Source organism: Seriola aureovittata, chromosome 14, assembly GCF_021018895.1.
Source record: "Seriola aureovittata isolate HTS-2021-v1 ecotype China chromosome 14, ASM2101889v1, whole genome shotgun sequence".
Lineage (NCBI taxonomy): Eukaryota > Metazoa > Chordata > Actinopteri > Carangiformes > Carangidae > Seriola > Seriola aureovittata.
Window position 1 is genome coordinate 15,501,002 of NC_079377.1, and position 22,340 is coordinate 15,523,341.

Here is a 22,340-nt window from a genome sequence, read left to right on the forward strand (position 1 = left end):
GCCTTCATCCAACTAAAATAAGCCACACTGTCAAGTTAAAGACACAGGCAATACACACAGTGACCAGCACAACAACTGTGACTGAAAACAGCTGGGAGAGGGCTACCCTGCCACCATCACCATTTTACCACCACATTTCTTGCTGCACTCTGGCAACAGTGTTACCATGGCAGCCATGGAAACAGAGAAGATTCCCCCCCCACTCAGTCCCACTGGAATTCTGTCTGCCAAAGCAAGTCTTTCTGTCTTCTTCTTTCTGTCTCTCTGTGTCTGTATTTTCTTCAGTTATCCAATGAAATCCTTTATCCCAGGGATAAACCTCTGCTCACACCAGCACGATGTGTTTAAAGGAGATTGATAAAAAAAATAAACAAAATATCTGGACATCATTATGGACATGCAAATTCATGTCCATAACAGTGTCTCATTTGCATCTCAGCTGCTGTCAGTCACAACAAATGAGAAGCCAATTTGTGAGATCTGTTTTTGTAAGCATCATATGTAATGTGCAATTTTGTGCAAAGTGGAATTTCAGATATTTGTGTTATTTCAGTTTCATTGCTTGTCTAATTGTTGGACTGCATTCCAATGTGGCATACCCACATAAACTGTATAGTCCATTTACCATTTCTCTCATTTTTACATTTATCCTTTGATGCATTTGTATGTGTGCCTCATCACGTTTTCATTTCCCCTCTTGGTTGCATCACAATTAGTGTGGGTATCCTAAGAATGGTAAAAACACAGCAGTATGTTAGATAGTGCCTATGTTTTCCTTGTTAAGTGTGTATTCACTACCTTTCCTGATTCTAAGAGCCCTTATCTCCAGCTCTTCACAGAGCTGCCTAATGGTGGTGCTGAGGTCCACATGACACCACCCGTAGTTCACAACAGTGTATCAAATAAATTGTTTCTTATAAAAGATGCAGTATTTTTAAATCTCCATGACATACATTATCTATTTCTAATACTCTAAATATACTTACATATACATCTCTGAAGTCATATCTCCATTCACTCAACACTTTATCAACAAATGAGGCTCTTCTCTTACTTCCCAAATGTGGGAAGGGGGTAGATACAGGTAGTTAGAATGGCCCTGTCCCCCAGGCAGCAGAGAGAATAGCAACCTTTTTTTCCTCCATATGTGGCTGCATTTATGGCTCGTTCTACTAGAAAACCTGTTTAGCTGATTAAAGAGAACAGAGTAGCGCTTATATCCAGCTTATAAATCATCTTCGGGAACAGGAACAGGAGAGGCGCTAACAGCTGCTAAATGTCTCTGCAGACTAATGCTTATGCTTGTATTATATCATCAGCAAGATGATGCTGTTTGCTTGTTTGCTCAATATGGCTAATGTAGCTGCTTACTGTACTAGTTACTCACTCAGTCCAACATATTTCCTACGTTAGCATGCAAAATATTGTGGAGGGTGCATACCTGTGTGTCTGTGCTCAGCTGAATATATAGGAAATTGCCATATTTAAAGTGCAGACTGAATATACTCACTTTGGCTTTAAAAAAGTGCACTAATAATGACTTTTGATAGGGTGCAGTCTGCATTCAGCTTATTGTATAACATGTTGCTGTTTTTCTCTGCTTGCAGGGCAAATAGCTGATGCTTGGTATTCTGCACCAGATCCAACATAAGAGCAGTACACAAGCGTGAGAGGAGGCCAAGACGATGTCATGGAATCACACTGCCGGGTCAAAGAAGAGCTAGAGGTGATCTCACAGTTCTTTATCATAAATGTCATATGTGAAAAATGTTAAAAGGCAGCAGGAATGTTTTGTAGGTAGGCTGCTTTTCTTTGTGATGCATAGATGAAGCAGATATATCACAGACACAAGAGCAACAGTCAGGGAGGTAATTATGCAAGAGATCTGAGACATTTACTCACACACGCACACACACACACACACACACCACACACACACACACACACAACACACACACACACACACACACGCAAAGTGGACCCAAGAGTAAGAGACTTAGAGGGCACACTGACAGTCTTACAAGCAACATGTTTTATTATTTAAACACAACCTAAAGCCACAATTCTCTGCCTTCCGCACTGGTCGTAATGTTTAACTTGGTACCTGGTTCTCCAAAGAGCTAAACCTGTAACTTATCTCTTTCTGCCAAAACAAGATTCACTCACTGTGAATAGGGTGACTCCTGACACTGAGCAGATGTAGTGTACTACACACTCACACTCACACATTTACACACAATCACATGCACATTTTCCTCTCTCAGACTGATTAGAAAGATGACTGTTTGTTCACTCCCCGCGGAAGGAAGGGTTATTATACAGCTGAGCTATCACTCTGTTACAAGGGCCATTCTTAGAAGTCTCCAGAACAATTTTGCTGCTGTGGCTTAATTTTCTTTATGTGATACCATGGTGTGTGTGTGTGTGTGTGTGAGTGCGAGAGTGTGAATACTGCCCATGCACTACTAAATATTGTCACGTTTCATCCATGGAGCATGCTGAAGTGAAAGACAGTTTCTCTAAAATTGCACCTGTCAAAATGCAGGCTAGAGCATATGCATCAAAATGTACATAGTTGTGAAAGTCTGTGTTGTTAATATGGGTTTTAAAAGGGCTCTCACAGGGTCCATTCAGTATTTTAAAGTTGTAGGACTGAATTCAGCACTATGTAATCTATTTTTGAAATGTTTTTTATGCCTGTATTTGGTAGGGAAAGTGAAATCAGACAGGAAAATTGGGGAAAGAGAATAGGGGAATGACATGCACCAAATGGTCCAGCCAGGAATCAAACCGGTCACTAGCCGCTCAGGACATTTACGTTCCTGTGTTATGTGCCCTAACCACTCCACTATCGGGGCACCCCAACACCAATAATCTGAAAGTACAGGTTCAGACATTGCTTGGATGGCTGCCATCTGCAGGAAATGGAAACCCTCCATCAAATTAATTAAAACGTGCGCTCTCCTTTGTATCTCAAGTCCCTGTTTTGATGAGAGAGATTAAGTATAAATATCAAATAATGGGAATCATTAGGGCAAAGGAAATGTCACTTAGAGATGGATATCTGATGCACAGTATATAATGTATATGTATAGACTGATTGGCATCAATATGCATGTAATACATTTATGCATAAGATGGATACAGAACATCAGTGGTCCCATGTTTCTGGTCAAATGGTTTCCGGCCCCACAGCCCAGTTACATTTAAATCCTCCTTCATCGACACCACATGTCAAATGTGTTCTATTTTAAACATGATGTTACTTAAGACTACGGACATGTTGATTTTGTTACTTTTTGTAATTGTTGTTGATGTTCAGGCAAGGTCTCTTTTTCTGTAGCTTTGCTAAAGTCTGAATTTGTACTACTACCACTTGGAGTGTTTCAACCTTCTACCCTATTTCTTGTATAAATATTTATTTTTGACTTCTCTGCACACTTAGTAACTAGTTTTCTTGTATTCTCATTTGCATCTTGTGGTATCAAGGTTAACAACTGACACTGCCAATCATAGCTGGTGTTTATTGGTTACTGTTGCTCATCAATTTGTGATCCTATTAGTGTTTATTTTCCTTCTGAATACACATATGTGGATATATATCATTATTACAAATTAACTGGTCTGCTCCATAATCTTTCCAAGTGCCCACTGGCAACTTCAGAAGTACCTGCTGGGATACACATACGTCTGGGTGGGTATAACTGCACTACATTTTCTAAACAAGTGCATATTCTTGTATTGCCCTTTAAAAAATTCCAGTGATGAGTTAATTACAATTCTTATGTGTCACCTGCACCCATTTGTGCACTTGAATGACCTACAGGATGAGAACGTTAAATTAAGCTTTTAGCTCCGCCCAGTGCACGTCCCTGTGATCGTCCACAAGGTTTTTAAAACCAATTCTTCTTTCACTTTTCAGGCAACGGCTCTTAGTTTTTAATCCCCAGTCATTTAGTTTCCACTCAATTTAATACCACCATTTTCTTAGCCATGTTTGTTGTTCCCAATACTTATACACCCACGCTCATTAAACAGCTGAACCCTAATTCTCAAATGTGCATAGGAGGGTAAAAGGGAAGATGTGTCAGTGTGAAAAAAAAAATGGCCATCCCATGTTGGACATTGATCTTAATGAAAACAAATGCCTGTCAATACAAGAATCTCTCTGTATTTATGTGAGAGAGTGGGTTACAGAGACTGAAATGTGTGTGTGTTTGTGCATGCCTGAGTGCTTGCTGCTGGCCAATACCCAACAGTATGTTTGATTGCTATAACTAAATAGGATTTCCTTTCAAATGCACACTGCCCCACTCCTCTCCTGGAGCTTTCTATAAATGCTCTGTGTGGCCTGGTACTTCTCAAAATGATTTATGACATTGCTATTATTTGAAAAGTATTATAATCTAGTCATATGCCAAAGCATTCATGCGCATTAGATATGAGCCCAACTGAGAGCACAGCTGAGTTTCTGCAATGACGTCTGAGACTGCTTTTTCCAACCACTATCATTAAGATGGAGCACACAGATAATCAGTCCCACTGATTATGTTAGTAGTGACTGACAGTGACCTCACAAATACGATGATTGGTCCAAAACAATGTCAGGATTCCCGATGCTTGTTTAGTGCCGCTACGACTGACATTATGCTTTTGTGTGTGTGTGTGTGTGTGTGTGTGTGTGTGTGTGTGTGTGTGTGTGTGTGTGTGCGTGCGTGCATGCGCCACATTGTTGTATCATATTTGTCAGAGCTATAACTTTGTTTTCAAATGTTTAATTTCATTTGCTAATAACATAAAAGGTCTATATTTGAATGCGAAAGTTCATTCCTGAACATGGAAACACTAATTTGACAAAAACAAAACACTCCTTTTTCACATCTTGTGGTCTTTTTTTCCAGAAATATTATTAAAAGCTGTGTACAAAAGCTAAGAGGTGGATCTAAGATTTTTTCAAGAGGGGTCTATATTTCCATTGTAGAATATTTCAAGGACCGCAAACAGCGTCTGATTGTGATTGGCCAATATTTAGAGCTGATAGGTTAAGAACTGCCTACTAGCAAATTAATTGGTAACTATTTTTATAATCAATTAATTGCTTAAGTCATTTTTCAAGCAAAAATACCAGACAGTGCCTAGTCAACTCTTCTGTTTTCTCTGTTTTATATTGTTGTAAACTGATTATCTTTGAGATTTAGATTATTGGTTTGTTATTTTCCAACATTTATATACCAAATGATTAAATTAATTAATCATGAAAGTAATTGTTTTTTGCAGCCCCCTCTTACAACAATTTTGAAGTTTGCATCTATATGCTGGGATTCCATAGTTAGTAGGGATTTTCAAGAAATAGGCCGAGCCATAACAACAGTATTATTTTAAATGATCTCTTTCCTGCTGTTCTCATACGGTGCAGTGATGCTTACTTCTATGGATTGCTGCACAGCTGCATATTTTTAGCCTTCTCTCTCTCTTGTTTGTCTGCAGACAAAAGAAAATACCAATTTTTGTCTTGCTTCCCATGAGGTGGTTCCCTCATTTTGCTGCCACTGCTGTCCTGTATTTATCACCTCTCCCTTTTGTCTCTCACTTCTACCCTTTTCTTCCTCTCTTTTCTTTAGCCAGCATCTTTCCGATTGTTATCATGTGAAAATGATGTGATATGGATTTGATTGCAAAGGGACTTTTTTGGAAACTGAGTCTTGGGCAAGATTTTTCTCTCAGGTTGCATGCAAAATCACACCTCATTTGGCAAGACTGGCAGAACCAAACCCTAATTGCAGCAATAACTCTACACTTAAGTGTCTGTATCCTGAAACTTAATATAGCATCTTGAGTGGTGGAGCTTGTTGTGGGCTCTACACAGCCTGGGAGTAAGTGCTACTGGAAAAGCTCAAGTTAGGGCAATAGAGCCGGCACTTCAGAAGGATCCTTTGCTGTTGGGAGAGTGCAAGCAAGTGCTAACACATGCAATCACATAAAGAATGAAAAGGAGGGGGGATAATGGAAAATGAATAACCTTGTCAGTTCCTCCAGGAATTTGTAATTATGCAAATACAAGAATTAATACAAATTTCAACTAATCCTTGCATTATTTGGGAGAGCTTGAAATTTTGTCTAATCCCTGCAATACATCCACATAAGATTGTATAATTGGACAAACCCCTGTAAATTTTCCCAATCAAAACACTTTTCTGCATGAAATGATCCAATATAGTTGACTTTTTTCTATAAATGATTAGGAATGAAACCTGTATCATTGAGTTAGTGTTTTATTCATTTGCTTTACTGAGCTCTCTGTTGGTGAATTGTCATGTTTATTGAACTATAGCAGTGATCCAAATTGTGATTTTCCTTCTTTCCAGGCAGCCATTGGTTTCCATTCATAGTTTCCAGTGCAGTTTGACAAACAACTTGTGTGTGTGTGTGTGTGTGTGTGTGTGTGTGTGTGTGTGTGTGTGTGTGTGTGTGTGTGTGTGTGTGTGTGTGTGTGTGTGTGTGTGTGAGATAATCTATCATAGTGAACATTACGTCTGCTTTCATTGTTGCTGCGGTGCGATGTTTTCCTTTTGTTGTAAGACAGATTTGGAAAGCCAATAGACACAAAGCTCACTGTGATGAATTACCAAAATCTAGCCAGTTTCAAGTCTGTGATTTTCATAATGTTCTGACATGAATAGAAACTAAATGCTGCCTGAAAGAAAGGAAAGACACAATGAAAAATCTAAAACTTTGTGGTGTGCACTGGAAATGGTTGGCACCAATTTAAAGTAAAAATGATTTAAAGTCAATGTGATAAGTAAATGGACTAAAACATATTCACAAATATCACTGTTGCAGTGCTTTAAGGCTAAAATCTGCTTAACTTCAACATCTCAAGTTCATTTTACCCTCACTAGGAATAATTCAATCTTGTTTTTTCACGCTGACTTGAAAAGTTAAATTTTAAACATTCCTCATGTTTCATTGCGCAAAACAAAACATTGCATGCTGCTTCACAGTTCTTGAAGCTAAAGAAACACTGGTATTATCTACCTAAACACAAAGCCTTGAGTTGTTCTTGATTAGTTTGACTGTGTTCTTAATCATTATAATCATAACTGCACACATTTTCTCTAAAAGTAGTTGCACATAATGGCTCTTAATTGTTTCTGTGAGTTTTCTTAATAGGAGACAGACTCCAGTAAGATCTTCATTTTCACAGTTTGCAATAATGTCATTATATTCTGAGTTAGCTTTGCAGATGGTGGGGGATTTTGTACACAGTTTTACGGATGAGTCCACATTAGTAGGTTCATCATCTAAATTCTGCCACGATGTAATTACTCATGCATATAACTTAGGAGACCATGCAATGTAAATTGAAATTACACTGAGGAGAAAGGTTCCACACACACATCAAATTAAACTGGTTAATTTGAAGCTGAAGGCTCATGCACACTCATCAGGCAGTTGCATGATTTCCATTGGAGCCAATGTGGCAGCTGAATTTCCTGGTACATTCCTGTGTAGAGACACACATTAAAACAAAGACAACCAGCCTCAAAGATAGTGCCAGTGACCCTGTTAGAGTGCAAACATACCTCTGCCCATGTAGACAATTACATCATTTGTTCCATGCAGAGATTTTATTGAGCAGCCACATCACCAGCAAAGCAAAGCACTGACGTATACTAATAAAGACTGGCGGGAAGTATGGGCCGGTGGGCTGGTGGCAGGCAAAAGAATATACAAAAGAAAAAGACAGACACTCTGTCGCCAGTGGGAAGGGGAAAAGAGTTGGCTCATCTCCCTGTGAGCACTTGTTGCCATAGCAACGGGAGCTGGGAGTTCTGTCAGGTTGGCTGTTCAGTGGTAGGGTATCATGGGACATGAAAGGGGTCAGCAAGGGGCGTGCAACCTCACCGCCACCATAGTCAACCCTGTTTCCCAAACTCACACCTCCTTGCCCTCAACTACAGGCCCAACAGACCCCCTGCCTTTCATGCATTCATTCATAACCTGGGCCACACAGATTTTCACCACAAACAGCAAAAGATCAGGAAGCTCGCAGTATGGAATTATTTACCAGGTCAGTAGTGATTTTACTGAATTATGATAGTGTATTCTTTAGTGCCAGCTGGAGCACGCACTTAGACACTGACCTACATTCATTTATATTAACTTGAACTGCATTTATGTGGACACTTTTAGACACCAGACCTTATCTCATCTCATCTCACCTTTTGTCTATTTATTATTCCACCCAAACACACATTTCTAGCCATTTCCCATTTCCTGCCTGACATAAACACACATTTTTCATCCTGACACACTCTTACAACACAATAGTTCTCAAATGTGCGTGGACGACCATCTGTCCTGTCCTTCCTCAGTCTCTTCTCCTTAGTCTATTAGGCTGACTATTCAGATTGCCAGTCTGATAGACCACTTACTCACTCACTGTGCATCCTTCATTGCTGGAGCTTTGTCATATGAGAAGGCAGAGGCAGTAAACCTTGACATTTAGCTCAGTGGGGGTCTCGCAACACACTTAACTGGAGTGTGGACTGATGATGGGTAGTGTTTCGTAATGACTGAGTAACAATGCTATCGCTGTGTTCCACACATCCATTCATACAGTGATGGTGTGATCCCTCTGTGTCAACATAGGAATGATAATTTGGAGGCAGAAAGACCCCCAATTCTGTATACTAAGGAAAGAGGTGTGTGTGTGTGTGTGTGCATGTGTGTGAGAACAGGTGACATCTGTCACCTCGGGAACGTGGACATTCAACACAGGCTCATGCGAGCACTTTGGATGTTTTTCCAGGTGTCTGTAGAGACTCACTCTTGACAGTGGCAGTCCTGGTGCAGTTGTAGAGAATAGCCAGCTCTCCAAACACCTTTCCTGGCCCCATGGTGCAGAGCTTCAGGCTCTCCTTCGTCACCTCCACCTTCCCATCTGAAACATGCACAGAAACACAGGTGCACTATTAGGCATCATGCTATACAAATTGCACATTTATTTCTCTACCTGATCACTCAAGTGTGAGTCTACATTCAATATGTGCAGCAAACAAAGTTTCAGTGATGGAATGGAGTTGATGATAGGTATCTGAGGGCTCATGCTTCATTTTTGGAGGTACCCAGCAAGACTTCTCTTGACTCACTGGGCCAGAAAAAAATAAGATTATTTTGCAATGTGGATTTTCCAAGGGCTACTGGCCTCCTACCAAGGCAATGCAGCAGCACCAACATGAGAAAAATCTACTTAAAGCTTATCACTCCGTAACTCACAGACATTGTATGGTTTGCCTTAAGATAAGGACCGTTAAATCAATATACTGCATTTGAAAAAGTGTGAACGTTACCAGGACTGAGGCATTCACAAAGAATGTTCTGAAGTATTATTATTACAGGATGTATGGCCAGATATGTTTCTAAAGTAAACAGAATTCTGCTTTGAAAAGGCATTACTTACCATTTCTGGAATAAGAAGAATAATAATTAAGGAATAACTAACTTCTTTTCACCTCATTAAGCTAATATAATCCAATAACAGTGGGCTTTTGCCAAACAAAACAAGAGGCCAAAAAAACTAAATTCCCCATTAAAAGTGGATTATGCTGCTGCAGAGATAAACGGAAACATCTGTATGAACCTATGCAGAGAAGGGATTATTGGTAACTTTAGGAGCCACCGCGCACAAATTCCAAATCTCAACAGCTCATAGTGCCGACCTGTTATTTAAGCAAACAGACTGGTTGATCTCACATCCTGTCGGGAAGTTTTCTCAATTTTTTCTTTCGAAGCTTGAGCGCACATTTCATCAAAGTACTGTGATCTTCTAGCAGAGCACAGGAAACTAAATTCCTCTCAAAGGCACTTCACATTTCTGCCACACTGATAAATCCATATTGCTTTCCCATTAGTTTCACAGATATAGTAGTTTATTTACACTGTCGCTGAGATTAAATTGTTTGTTTTCTGATTTATTCTATAATCTCTTCATGTTTTGGTTTGTTAAACAGAAACCTGCTTCCTAGTATGGCTGTCACTTGATGTAGATGTGAAGAAACACATACATGAATGTGTTTGTACAGCACCTGTGTATATATTTGTTTATGTGCAGCCCTGAGAAGCATAATCCCATTTTAAAGCAAGTTACTCCATATTATTATTTTTTAATTGTGTATGAGGCTCTTTACCACTGTGGGGGTCGTTTACCACTGCCGCTGTGTTCAGACAAGCCTCGTATAGGATGTATGCTTTCCTGGAATCTCAGCTATCCAGCGAGAGCATAACTATGATTCACAGAGAGCAAAGACCCCAAGAAAACAGTTATAGTCAGCTCTAGGCAACTGATGAAATATGGCACGATGATAAGAGCAGGCGAGTCATCCACAGAGGAAACAGTTCGACACGATATCTTGTTAGAGAGGGCTGTAAACCCCTTTGACAAAAAGCCTCACAAGAACTCGTCATGTTTCAGGACTTCACTTCATAGTTTTTGCACCTTTCAGTAATTATGGTGCACCTTCTTCAACCATGGTAAACAACAAATTATCCATTAACAGCCAGCATGAGGCTGTACACAGAAACAAAATTCTCAGCTCTTAAAGTATGCCACCATCTTGCAATCTTCTTCTCTGCTGTTTTCATTTCTCGTGTTTAATATCCTTTCTTTCATGCTAGAGCTTTCCTGTTTCTGAAGAAACAGCTGGAGATCAAAAAACTAACTTAAATGTCTTGGCACCAAAAGTGGCATTTAGATTTTTGAGAAGTGCTTTGATGTGGCTGTGCTTCTTTAATTATCATCATCTTAAGTATTCATAAGACGTTTATTCGATTGATTGTAAACTAAAGCACAATACATTTCTGCTAAATCTCTCTTCCAGATGTTTCTTTCAAATCTAGTAACAGGTACGATGCTTTATGTATAGATAACTGCCTGATCGAATGGATGCTTATTTAAACTTAAAACATAAAGCAATGTTGTGAAGATAACATTCTTTTGAAAAGATATTAAAACGTTCAGTTGAAGTAAAAATGACCACAAGTCTTGTCTTGATTATGGCAGCACGGTTTTGGTACTGGTAACAAAAAAAACATACAAACACTCATTGTAAGTTGCAGTTTCTTAAATTACTCCTTCTATTTTATACTCTTTTTAAATAAAATGATGTTTGTTGATCTTAAAAGCATAAAATAGCTCTGTTGCTGTACACCTCAGGATTTTTCCCAGGAAAGAGGGGACTCCTCATGATTCAAGAGCAACTGTAAAATATTTCATTTGCTGAGTACAGCTGAAATAATTTTTGCAGTGCCAGCCCTGCCTCACAGTGTCTATATATAAAGACTATAATTAGTGAGCTCAATTCACTATAAGATTTAAGGCTCGATAACTGCCATTGAGAATCGATTGAGGCCAAAGAATATGTGCCAGACTAATCGGTAAACTGTGAGGGTTGTTGAGATGATGATGTGACTTGCAACCTCTCAGAACTCCTGAGTCCTTATTACGAGCTATTACACCTGGGTGTCACAGATACAGAATGAATAATGGCTAGTTTAGAACAAAACTGCCAGTGGTTTCACAACAGCAGTTATGTTTGTTTTCCAGTTTGAAAATAGTAAGCAAAGACAAAGTTTGACTGTTGTTTACAGACTTTGATCCATAGTTTCAGGAGGAAGAGACTATGTGGTGGAGTGCAAGGGATGTATAGATATAAATTCATCTACAGTAGGCTACTAGTCAAAAGTCTGGACGCACTTTCCCTGGATGGAAAACTTTTGACTGGTACTGTATGTCTGTGTCTATACAGATAATTGCTGCCTTATTTAAAAGGATGCACCCTAGGTGATTTAATAACCGCAGTGTCTCAAGTTCATGTAAGGACATAGACAGCGACAATTAAGTAATCCAATCATTCAGTTATTAGGATTCCACTTTTTTTGAGAAACTTAATCAGCAGTTCACATCCATACATCCACACACACCAACACATGGTCCAGCTCATTTCCTGTTTTTGTGTCCTGTTGTAACACACTGCTTTATTACAGTAGCTCTAATTTCACTTGAAATTCACCTCTCATATGTAAGTGCTATTCAAATCTTATTCAAATAACAACACAACAGGCACATACATGCTCTCTCATTGCCTAGCCGATCTGATATCCGAGTGCAGCACATTTACATCTGACTGGGCCATAACAACAGCTGTATACTGTGTTGTCTAAAGGAAAATTAAAAATGTGATAAGAAGAAGAACTGAAAAATTCAAAATGCCTAAAATAGTGCATGCATAATGTTAACTGCCATTAGGGTTTTCACTGTCGATGTATCACAGCATGTCTTCTTCCCCGGAGGCGGTGTAGCTGTGTTAATGGCTGATCATTTGAATGCACACGGTTGTGCGCTCCACATAGCAGGGCATCAGGACAGACCTCTGAGCAGACTTCTCTCTGACTCAAGATCAGATGTGATTCTGGCTGCATTCCAAATCATAAAGCTTTTCTTTTGGTTTGATTTTATCTCCCACTGGTGCTGTAGACTTCACAGATAAATAGTAATAATAAGTAGTAGAATGTGCACCTACTACCCCTCTCTTATGAGTGATTTAAATTTTCCTCTGTGATCTACAAGGATTATCAAGTATTCTGTTAAGAAATCTGTCTTTTAGACTAAAACGGATGGTTACGATTAACTGGATCACAGATAAATCAATTTTTGAAATGTCCTGTTTGTGCTTCTGCAAACAGCATGTGACAAGGTTCTCTATTACAAGGACATCTGTTAACTTCCACGTGAAGTCTTTCACACTGAAGTCATTAGACTGTGTCTATAAATAAAGTTGAGTTTCAGGGTTCAGGCACAGGATAGTGTTTAATTCTTCCCCCTCCTCTTCCATTGATAGTTTTTATGTTTTTCAAGGAGCAGAGTGCACATCAAGAAACAGGATGTGGGGGAGTTCCAGTCCCATAGAGGATAACAACCAACCAAATATCCCATCCTGATGGGCCTTGTTCTTCCACCACTGCTCAGGGGTCAGATTACCCAATGCTGTCCGTATCCACTAGAGCAATGTAAGAACATTGATAGTAGATTAAGGACGTTGTTTCATCCTGCTCCCACTGGCCAAAAAATGGGGTCATTGTCACTGAAGGTTTCAGCTGTTACAAGACTTCAGGTCAGCAATGATACTTCTGAGAAAAAAAACAGTCATGTTATGTGTGATAGTTTGAATGGTTATTTGAAGAAAAAGCCAAAGGAGAAACATGACTGACATTGAGAGCTCTTTTGAGCGAGGCATCTATTCAACAGGGCCTAAAATGGGTTCAGAAAATTCCAGGGTTTAAAAATCACCACCTGCTCTTTATTTTTAAATTTTAAAGATGTGGTTTAAAAGATATCTTCAATTGTCATTCATTCAAAAGTTTGACTGAAATTGGCTGTAAATGCTAGCCTTTGATGATACATCAGCTCTGAGCAGTGTTTTCACCTTGTTTTCGAAAGAATACAATGTGAATCTCAAAAAACCTAGACACTTTCAAAGGAAAAAATATTCATAGCTGCCCAGTTATGAAAAATGATACACATGCATTAACACAGTGAGCAGACATCAGAAAATGAAAAATAAGACCAATTGATCTCAAGATGAATGCTGCACTCTACTTCACATTCAGTGACAAGAAATTCAAAAAGGCAGAGAAGCCAAAACTTTTATGTTTGGGTTTGAGGCTAATTAATAGTGGACCTCATTAAAATAATCAAAGTTTAAAAAAAAATGGTAATTCCTCCTGATCACAGAACTGTGACCACGTTCAATAATGAGGACTGGTTGTTCTGCAGCAGTGTACAAGCGCAAGTCATACATTATTTTTCTCTCCAGTTAAAAACAAAATAAGCCTCAGAGTTTAAGAAAATAAGGATGTGAGCTGAAGCCAGCAGCAAGAACAAACAAAGAGAGGCAAAGAGAGAGAGAGAGAGTAAAAGCACTGTTATGTTATTAATCAGGGAGGATGGCTCAGAAAAGACTTGTGTTAAGTTCACTGGCACCCTGGCAAATAACAAACACTGTTGTTGTTTCAGGGAATCCCTGTATTCTAACTGCTGGCTGGAAGAATACAAGCAGCAGGGTGAACATGGCTGGTAACTGCCAAAACAGGGACAGAGAGTGTCTGCAATAGAGGTTGATTGAAAGATGTGTTTGACTTGTGGAATACAAATTTTAATACATTTTCAGACAGTGAGTGGTTACTGCTGTGCCTGCCACTCAGCAGTGTTGGTCCTCTGAATTTTGAATGGGCAGCAGCAGGGTGCATCCCTTCTGTAACAGCTGACAGCTAAAAGTGTAACACAAGTAATATAGTATTAATAGGATTTGCTTTATATATTTGATCGCTGCTTGAAGTGCAGGAAACTTAAATATCACTAAAATAAGATTCTGCATTGTTATGATAGGTGGGATTGTGAGCTACAGAGGAAAATTCAAAATAGTCCAAACATAATCAGCTCTAGTGACTCCCTGACCTTTTCCTGAGTGCTGCCAGCTTGCCACAGTTTTCACTTATCTTAAGAAATAAATCAACACCTAGTGGAGGGATTTGGACAAAATTTGGTACAGACATTCATGATCCCAAGAGGATGAATCTCAGTGATGTTGGTGATCTCCTGACTCTAGTGTCATCCTCAGGTCAAAATTTTAAGTTGGCCAATACTTTGGTTTGTTACCAAATACCTGCAATCTAATGACATTCCAATCAGTGCCTGTTGTACTCATTACTTTAAGTATTAATTAACAAATGATTGCATGTTACATACTGGATGCTGACATCAGCATTTAGCTCAAAGCACCACTGTACAGCACTAACAGCATCTTTGTGGTGCTATGAGACTTTTTGTTTATGAATGATGGACATTGTGAAAACATCCCCTTTGATGACACTTCTGACAAACCATGATGGAGATCAAAGTTTGTCCTTTTTCATGAAGTGTCTACATCATTTTGTCTGTGCCCACATATAGTGTGTAATCATTGCTGTAGGTGAATGATATGTGCTCTCGTGCTCTGGTTTATATTATTTTCATCATCAGAGAAGGGTATTAGGGTGTCGTCTGAGGTATTGTATTGAATGGGACATAAACCATTTGAAGCTTGTTATCAGGACGGAAAAATTAAAACGAAATTAGATATTTTATCCCAAGACAAAGTTGAGAGATAAACCTTCGTGCAAAACTTGAAATAATTTGTTTTTGACTAGAGACTAGGTTGAAATAAGTGTCAATACATATCAGAGGTCCCTTTTATCCAGCTGAACATAACCTCAATTAAATAAAACTGCTTATTAATATTATTAATATAATATAATTGATATCAACCAGCCACTACTGGCTGTCTGAAAGTACTTTTGGTTATAGTACAGGTTACTATCTATTGATCTCCTCTTCAGAGGAATATAGTAGGGCAAACATAAAGACAGTTTGATGCCTGCCCTTAGTTCTCTATCCCTGCTCCACAGAGCGTCACATCATCTCCAAAAACTGTTCTTGTTGACTGTTATCAGCTTTCTGTCAACAAACTTATGGAGCAGTCTATGTCGCCTTCTGCAGCTTCAGGAATCTTACCAGTTGAAGATGGAATAGGGAGAGTGCAGTTCATGTATTGTGGAGCTGAAATCCACTAATGCTGATGTTGTAAGAAGTCGTACCAAAACACTTCAACATCTGATACAGAACACTTTGGAAATCACATTGGTATTCAGGGCCATGTCAAGTTATTTCTCTCAAAACTTCCTTCAAATTGTGAAAGTAGTGCACAGGAATAGATTCAAGATTCATAAAAGCTAGTCAGAAATCTGCTGACCAACTTGTAGCACAAATTTCATTATGAGTGCACTCAGTTCACTTAAATGTTTTTTTTGTCTTGTCAGAAACACTGCTGTCATCATTCCTTTGAAATTGACAAGAGCCGACAGTTTTGTATATATGCACTGCTGTGCGGGTTGAATCTGAGTGCAAAGTAGCTGACGTCAAACAGTCTTCTTAAACGTATGCCATTTTTATTACTGGGAAAACACAGGGAAAAGAAATATTAAGGGAGAAGGAAACTGAAGTAGAGTAAAAAAATGTTAGAAGGCAGAGGTGAAGAGACGACAAGAGAAGCAGAGGGAGAGCAGGGGAGAAAGATGCAGGAAGTCAAGGAAGGACACCTGATGCTATAGGCAGACCCTTCAGAACATCATATCATTTGAGATGAGAGTACTTCAAATCTTTTTCAGTTTAACTGAGGCCCCCTTAACTTACACAGAGCTTCCTACCATTGGCAGAGTGGAAAATTAAACTGCAGTTGCAAGTGGCTTGTGTGACCTAAAGACACTAAACAGTGTGTTGTCAATGGGAAAGGAGCTGGTTTCATCCTTTTTACATCATTTTACCTTGGAGACATACACACAGTGGAGGCTACTTTCATTCAGTGGGAGTAAAAGGACATGTGAGGTGAGACAGGTCAGTTAAATCCCTTTCTCTAGAGCCCCTCTCCTATCTATGTTTTCATTAAAACATTATAATAGGACTTTCATCTCTGCTACTCTCCTAGTCATCAAACTCTGATTATGGCTCCTGTGTTGACAAGGTGATCGATAGCCTGAGCAGGGGGCAGTGAAAATTATCATTTTGTATTCACAGAACAAATCGCTCTGTCGTAATTAGCAGCTAACATCCATGTCATGTGCACATACTGTAGCTTTTCTTTTACGCTGGCCAGACTTAATTAGAGAGCTTCAACATCAGAATACAGATTAATATGGCATCTTAAGTACTACAATAATGGGCCTTTCTCATTTCCACAGCCTACTCTCATTTCAGTAGCCCGCTCTATCACCACAGACAGGAGAAGGCCTATACAGGGAAATTTGGATTTGCTGTCCTCAGAGTGTTGGGGACAGGAATAACTACACAACCATACACATAAAATATTTACATGCATAGAAGTACACATGTACACAACAGAGTCTACAGTCATGTTAGCAGCTCTATGAGGCTACACTAAGGCACAGTTGTGAGCTAATTGCTTGCATGCTGATGTCACCAAAGTTGTAACCATTCATTCTGATGGGGTCATGATTGTCAGTACCAAATTTAATGGCAATCCATCCAGGAAAAGTCAGGGGAACACCGAAGTCATTAGGTTCCATCCTCTGGGAACTATGAATATCTATCCAAAATTCTGCGCCATCTAACTGAGAGACCTGCTTGTGACACTAGAGGGAAAGTTAGGGGATCACATTATGGTTCATCCTCTGGGTACCAGGGAGATCTGTCCTGCATTTCATGGCAATATGGCCAATAGGTGTTGAGATATATCCATCTGGACCAAAGCAGTGGATTGACAGACTCACATTGCCATACACAGAGCCATTTTCTGTACTGTCATTGTGGGATGAAGACTTTGTATTTCTAACTTTCTATTCTCTCAGATTGTTTAAGGATTACATGCTGCTTGATGGGCTGCGAGTTGTTTAACATCCTTGCCTCATGAAACCCTTTTAAAGATCCGTTAGATAATGTCAAGAAAAGCTTTATCAAGCTTAAAACAAGGCAGTTTTTCTCCATCTCAGAAGAGTTGAGATAATAAAGATACAACACTGATCTGTTCCTTTTGTATGAATATATATACATATATATATGTGTGTGTGTGTGTGTGTGTGTGTGTGTGTGTGTGTGTGTGTGTGTGTGTGTGTGTGTGTGTGTGTGTGTGTGTGTGTGTGCATACATCAAAACTATACACACACACATACATACACACACAAAGTCATCTTATAATAGTGCTTTGTGATTTGTACTTTGAACAAAAGAAATATGAGAATTCCCATGCTGGGGTTGAGAATATTTGGCGGAGGCAATCAGTCCAAAAAGAGATCAAAGAGATGAATTTCAACTCAGGAGAGTCAATGAAAAAAGTCTTCAGTGAGAGAACAGAAATTTAAAAGAAACCCCTTACCTCAAAGCCCTGTAAACCTTGACTCTAGTGACACCGACTGATGACGCTGACCTTTCCAAGCTCACTGTATTCAGGTTTGTTCAAGTTTGTAAGTTAACAGTAAAAGCCAAGAACAATGGTCAAGATTCTAAGCTGGACATCGTCACACTGTCCTCAGATAACGATGCTATTCAGTTACAGCTATTCCACGTGTATATGTACTGTGTGCACGCGTGCGCATGCGTGAGTGCGTGCTTTGCCGAGGGGTGAAGAGAGAGATTTGTTTGTTACTGTGGCAGAGCAGATTACCCATGCCCTATCTTGTATCCTCAGTCTGAACCTCAGCAAACACAGAGCTTATCCAGTCACAGCAGACTCTCTCAGCATTACTCCAAGTCTATGACCACACCCCCCACCCCTCCACGCACGCACGCACACACACACACACATAAAAATAGACAAATGCACAGCAAGGATACATTACAGTACATTTTATACGGAAGTCCAAGCAAAGAATGGAGTTTCAAACATCTGCATAATATTCATCTTATATGATGCATGTGAGCGCTTTTTGTATGTTTCTGCCACCCCCAATCCGCCCACCCCCCTCGATATATAGACACACACACACACACGCGCATGCGCACACACACTGCTTTCCAGATGAGGAACTCTCAAAAGCTGCGTTAGCCACAAAGGAGATTAAGGCTCAGGGATCATTCACTCATTAATTCCTACTCTGAGGTGTATACATCGGCCTCTGGAGTGAAAATGGGGATCAGTTCTTATTCTAGGTTTCAGTGAAAAAAAAACAAAGGGCCATCTTAGACTTATCGTGGAGAAGGAAAAGACAGTGAAAGGCAAGAAAGAGAAAACAATGAAAATGGGGTAAGATAGCTCAAGAGTAAGGAACAAGACGGAGAGAGAGACAAAGTGATGGGCAAGTGGAGATAGATGGTGACAAGAGGAGAGATTGGGGTTAAAGTCAGAAAACGTGAGGAGTGGTAGGGGGAAACGCATATGGCTCTGGTCTCATATTTTGGGCATTTTGAAATGATAACTTGTACCAGTGTGTGCTTGTGAGTGAAAGTGAGAAAATGAAAGAGAGAGAAAGTGACAAAGGAAACACCGTAGAGTTAGCAAGGGCAAATGAGAAAAGACACTTGCCAGAGAAAGAGTGTTTTCAATTGGTGTTCAGGGCAGATGGTGCACTGCTCAGTGTAGGTGAGATTATTAGTCTGCAACACACGCATACAAACCATTTGCACATAAATAGCACATTATCTAAAGTTATATTCTTCTTGATAGAGGTATTTCAGATTATTAGGCTATTGTATCTTAGCAAATGCAGGTGAATGTTTACCCACCATCTTGAAAATCAATAGGCCACCTATAGTGTCTAGAAAACTATTTCCTGTTTTGACTTCTTTGCCCACCTTTCCCTCTCTTTTCACTGCTTCTCTTTTCATTCATTCCTGATGTAGTGGTCATCTATAGAGGCTTTGCATCTTTTAGTTTGCGTTTACAATCTCATCTTTAAATTAAAAATCTAATTGCAAGACGCCAGGAAATAAAAATATTTTCTGCAGGCTCTTTCACAATAATTGATTTTTAATGCCTGAATATCACATCAACAATGTCGTCAGTCAAGTGAATAAAAAGAATTACACATACACATAGCTATATAGATTTCCAAAGGTTAAAGTAAATTGATATACATCTCTCTGTGACCTTTCAGCAAAGAAAAATTTTATTATACACATATTTCATTCAATAAGCTGCAACTTTGTCAGTCTAGTTTCTCTACACTTGTGGTCGGTGATTACCACATGTAAGTGGACAGATACAAGGCTACCACCTGAGCCTGACACATCCTTTTGACGTGTATGTGTGAGATAACTACGGAGAATATTTAAATGTCATTCCAATTACACAGCCCTCACCTTTTCCACAGATGACACCTTAATAAACCTCCACTGAGAGCCTCATTAGAGTTATCATGGGAGCCAGTAGCCTTGAAGAGGGCCAGCTATATGGGAGTCAGTCTTGTAGTAATAATGGTATTGCATGCCATGTTACAAAAGTGACTACACACACACACACTCACACACAGAGTTGAGCTTAAATTCGACTAGAGTCCCAAATAGTTGAAATTGAGTTCTCAGAGATGTCTTTTCAGCCAACAAGGTGAGTGGTTTAGGGCTCATTATTAACCTACACCAGGCTGCTACAGCGGCATATAATGAGCAGTAGTTATTGTATCAAATGTTGGCTACATGCTGTATTCTCCAGGGCCAATCAAACCAAAATTTCGGAGTCTCAACATTTTACTTTGTTGAGCCTTTTTCCCCAAGATGCTACTTTGACAGCAGCAGCAACAGCTTATGGTCTGCATTAGTTAAGTTGCCAGGCAACAATGCAGTCCAATGGGTTTGTGCACTCACATTTCCATAACCCAATGCATTCTCTTTTTTCATATAACCTTATTAATATGCAAATATATCACAATAATTACAAAGATCACTCGATAGTTTGTCAATAGCTGTAGCTGCAGTAGTTGTAGTGATAACTAGCAAGATGTATTAGTCGAAGGAGCAATGGTAATACAAGACAGTACTTCTAATTTCCTTTACACATTGTGTCCTTTCACACCTACAGACAAACAGGTGACAAATTAAAGGAAAAACCAACATCAAGTGTCTTAGGAAGGTGTTGGGGCACCACATGCGGCCAGAACAGCTTCACTGCACCTTGACATTGATTGTATAAGTCTCTGAACTCTATTGGTGGGATGAACAGATATGAACAAATTCCCTCACTGGGTGTTTTGAGGATGGTGGAGGAGAGCTCTATCTAACAGGTTGGTGACTGTGAAGACCATAGCATATGATTCACATCATTTTCATACTTGTCAAACCATTGAGTGACCCCTTGTGCCCTATAGATGGGAGCACTATCCTCCTGTTTCTCCACTCATTCAGGTTTTTCCTTTAATTTGTCACCCGTCTATACGACACTGAGTCACACTCAGTTGCCCCTGTTGATTCCATCTCTAAGCTCTGCTCAAGATGAGAGAGGAGCCCATCTCCCCTTACTCTGCCTCATTGGCCAGTGAGCACAGAGAGCAGCTCCCTGAAGAATCCAGCCTATACCACAGTGAGAGGATGAGTCCTTTAAACCGTAACAGCTGTCAGAATCTCAGACAGAGATATTTGTTCATTTTGTCTCTTAGAGATAATTTAGGAAACTGGCCAGCTCAATACATGGTCAGCCGGTAGTCTAAATTATTAAAACCTGACATGAATAAGCCACTTGGCTGGTGGCTAGTGTTAGTTAAGGTGGTTGTTAGGTTGAAGAATATGATACATTTTATACTACGGCTGACAGTTCCCCAAAAAGTATTAAACAGAGAATACAGAGTAGCTCTCAAGATCTGTTTTCATGTCAGGTTTTAATAACTCGGGCTGTAAGGTGGAGTACAATGTGACAGAGTGGTGATAAGATGCTAGTAGAGATTTAAGGGGATTATCGCAAGATAAAATATTCAGTGAAATGAAATGTAAACAGACACCTGTGCCTCTCATTTCCCAATTCTGTTTATATTCGATTTGAGATACATGTAAACAGATCAGTGTTTGATTCTTACATGTGCAATCATATCTAGCAAGCATCTTGAGTGTCATATCATAAGGAGTCAAAAACTGTCAAATTCTGCCCTTACAGAGAGAAGCTAGTGTAGAGCCACAGTGGGTACACATTGTTATTCATTGTTATTCAGAGGTATAGCTCAGTAGAAGCAGCAACAAAAGAAGAATGACTGTCAGGAGTGGTTCAGCGTAAGCCTCAAAACAGCGGATTGTTTGTTTCTGTTATATTCAGACATCGAAGGATACCATTTAAGCCAAACTTAAACTCAAGTCTTCGTGGTGAAAAATCTGTCAGAATATTATATTTGCCGTTCCTTTACAGCAGGTCAGATAAAATAATTGGGACTCTGTCCAATTTGTGTTGAGAAGATGTCAAATCCTGTGTGAATTCTCAAATCCCCTGAATATTTCCACCTGAAAAAAATGGGCTACAATGCATCAGTGGTTCCATTGAGTATGGTAGACTGTCAAAGAAACCATCAATGTTGCGTGAGCACACGTTCTGAGGTTGTACTGTAACTCCTACTCTACTGTAACATTGCCAGTGTCTCCTTACTTTCTTTGTTTCGCTTTATGTCCTACCTGGGCACCTATACAGGGAGGACATAAAGAACACTTGTGCACTCGTACAGGGAGGACAGCACAACTAATAAAATATAAAGTGAGGCCAGACAGCTAAATGTCCCTAAAATATAACAAATAGAAAAACAATACATATTTCAAAATCAGT

At 39.5% G+C, this 22,340-nt stretch overlaps 1 protein-coding gene across 2 annotated transcripts in view; it reads right to left on the bottom strand.

The window, feature by feature from the left end:
- LOC130181391 (cGMP-dependent protein kinase 1) overlaps nucleotides 1-22,340 on the bottom strand; it is a 77,388-nt gene that overhangs the window by 41,451 nt on the left and 13,597 nt on the right. For both annotated transcript variants that reach the window (XM_056395587.1, XM_056395585.1), the window contains exon 3: nucleotides 8,831-8,944. In XM_056395587.1, the coding sequence (XP_056251562.1) occupies nucleotides 8,831-8,944 (114 nt within the window). The remainder of the gene's footprint in view (nucleotides 1-8,830; nucleotides 8,945-22,340) is intronic.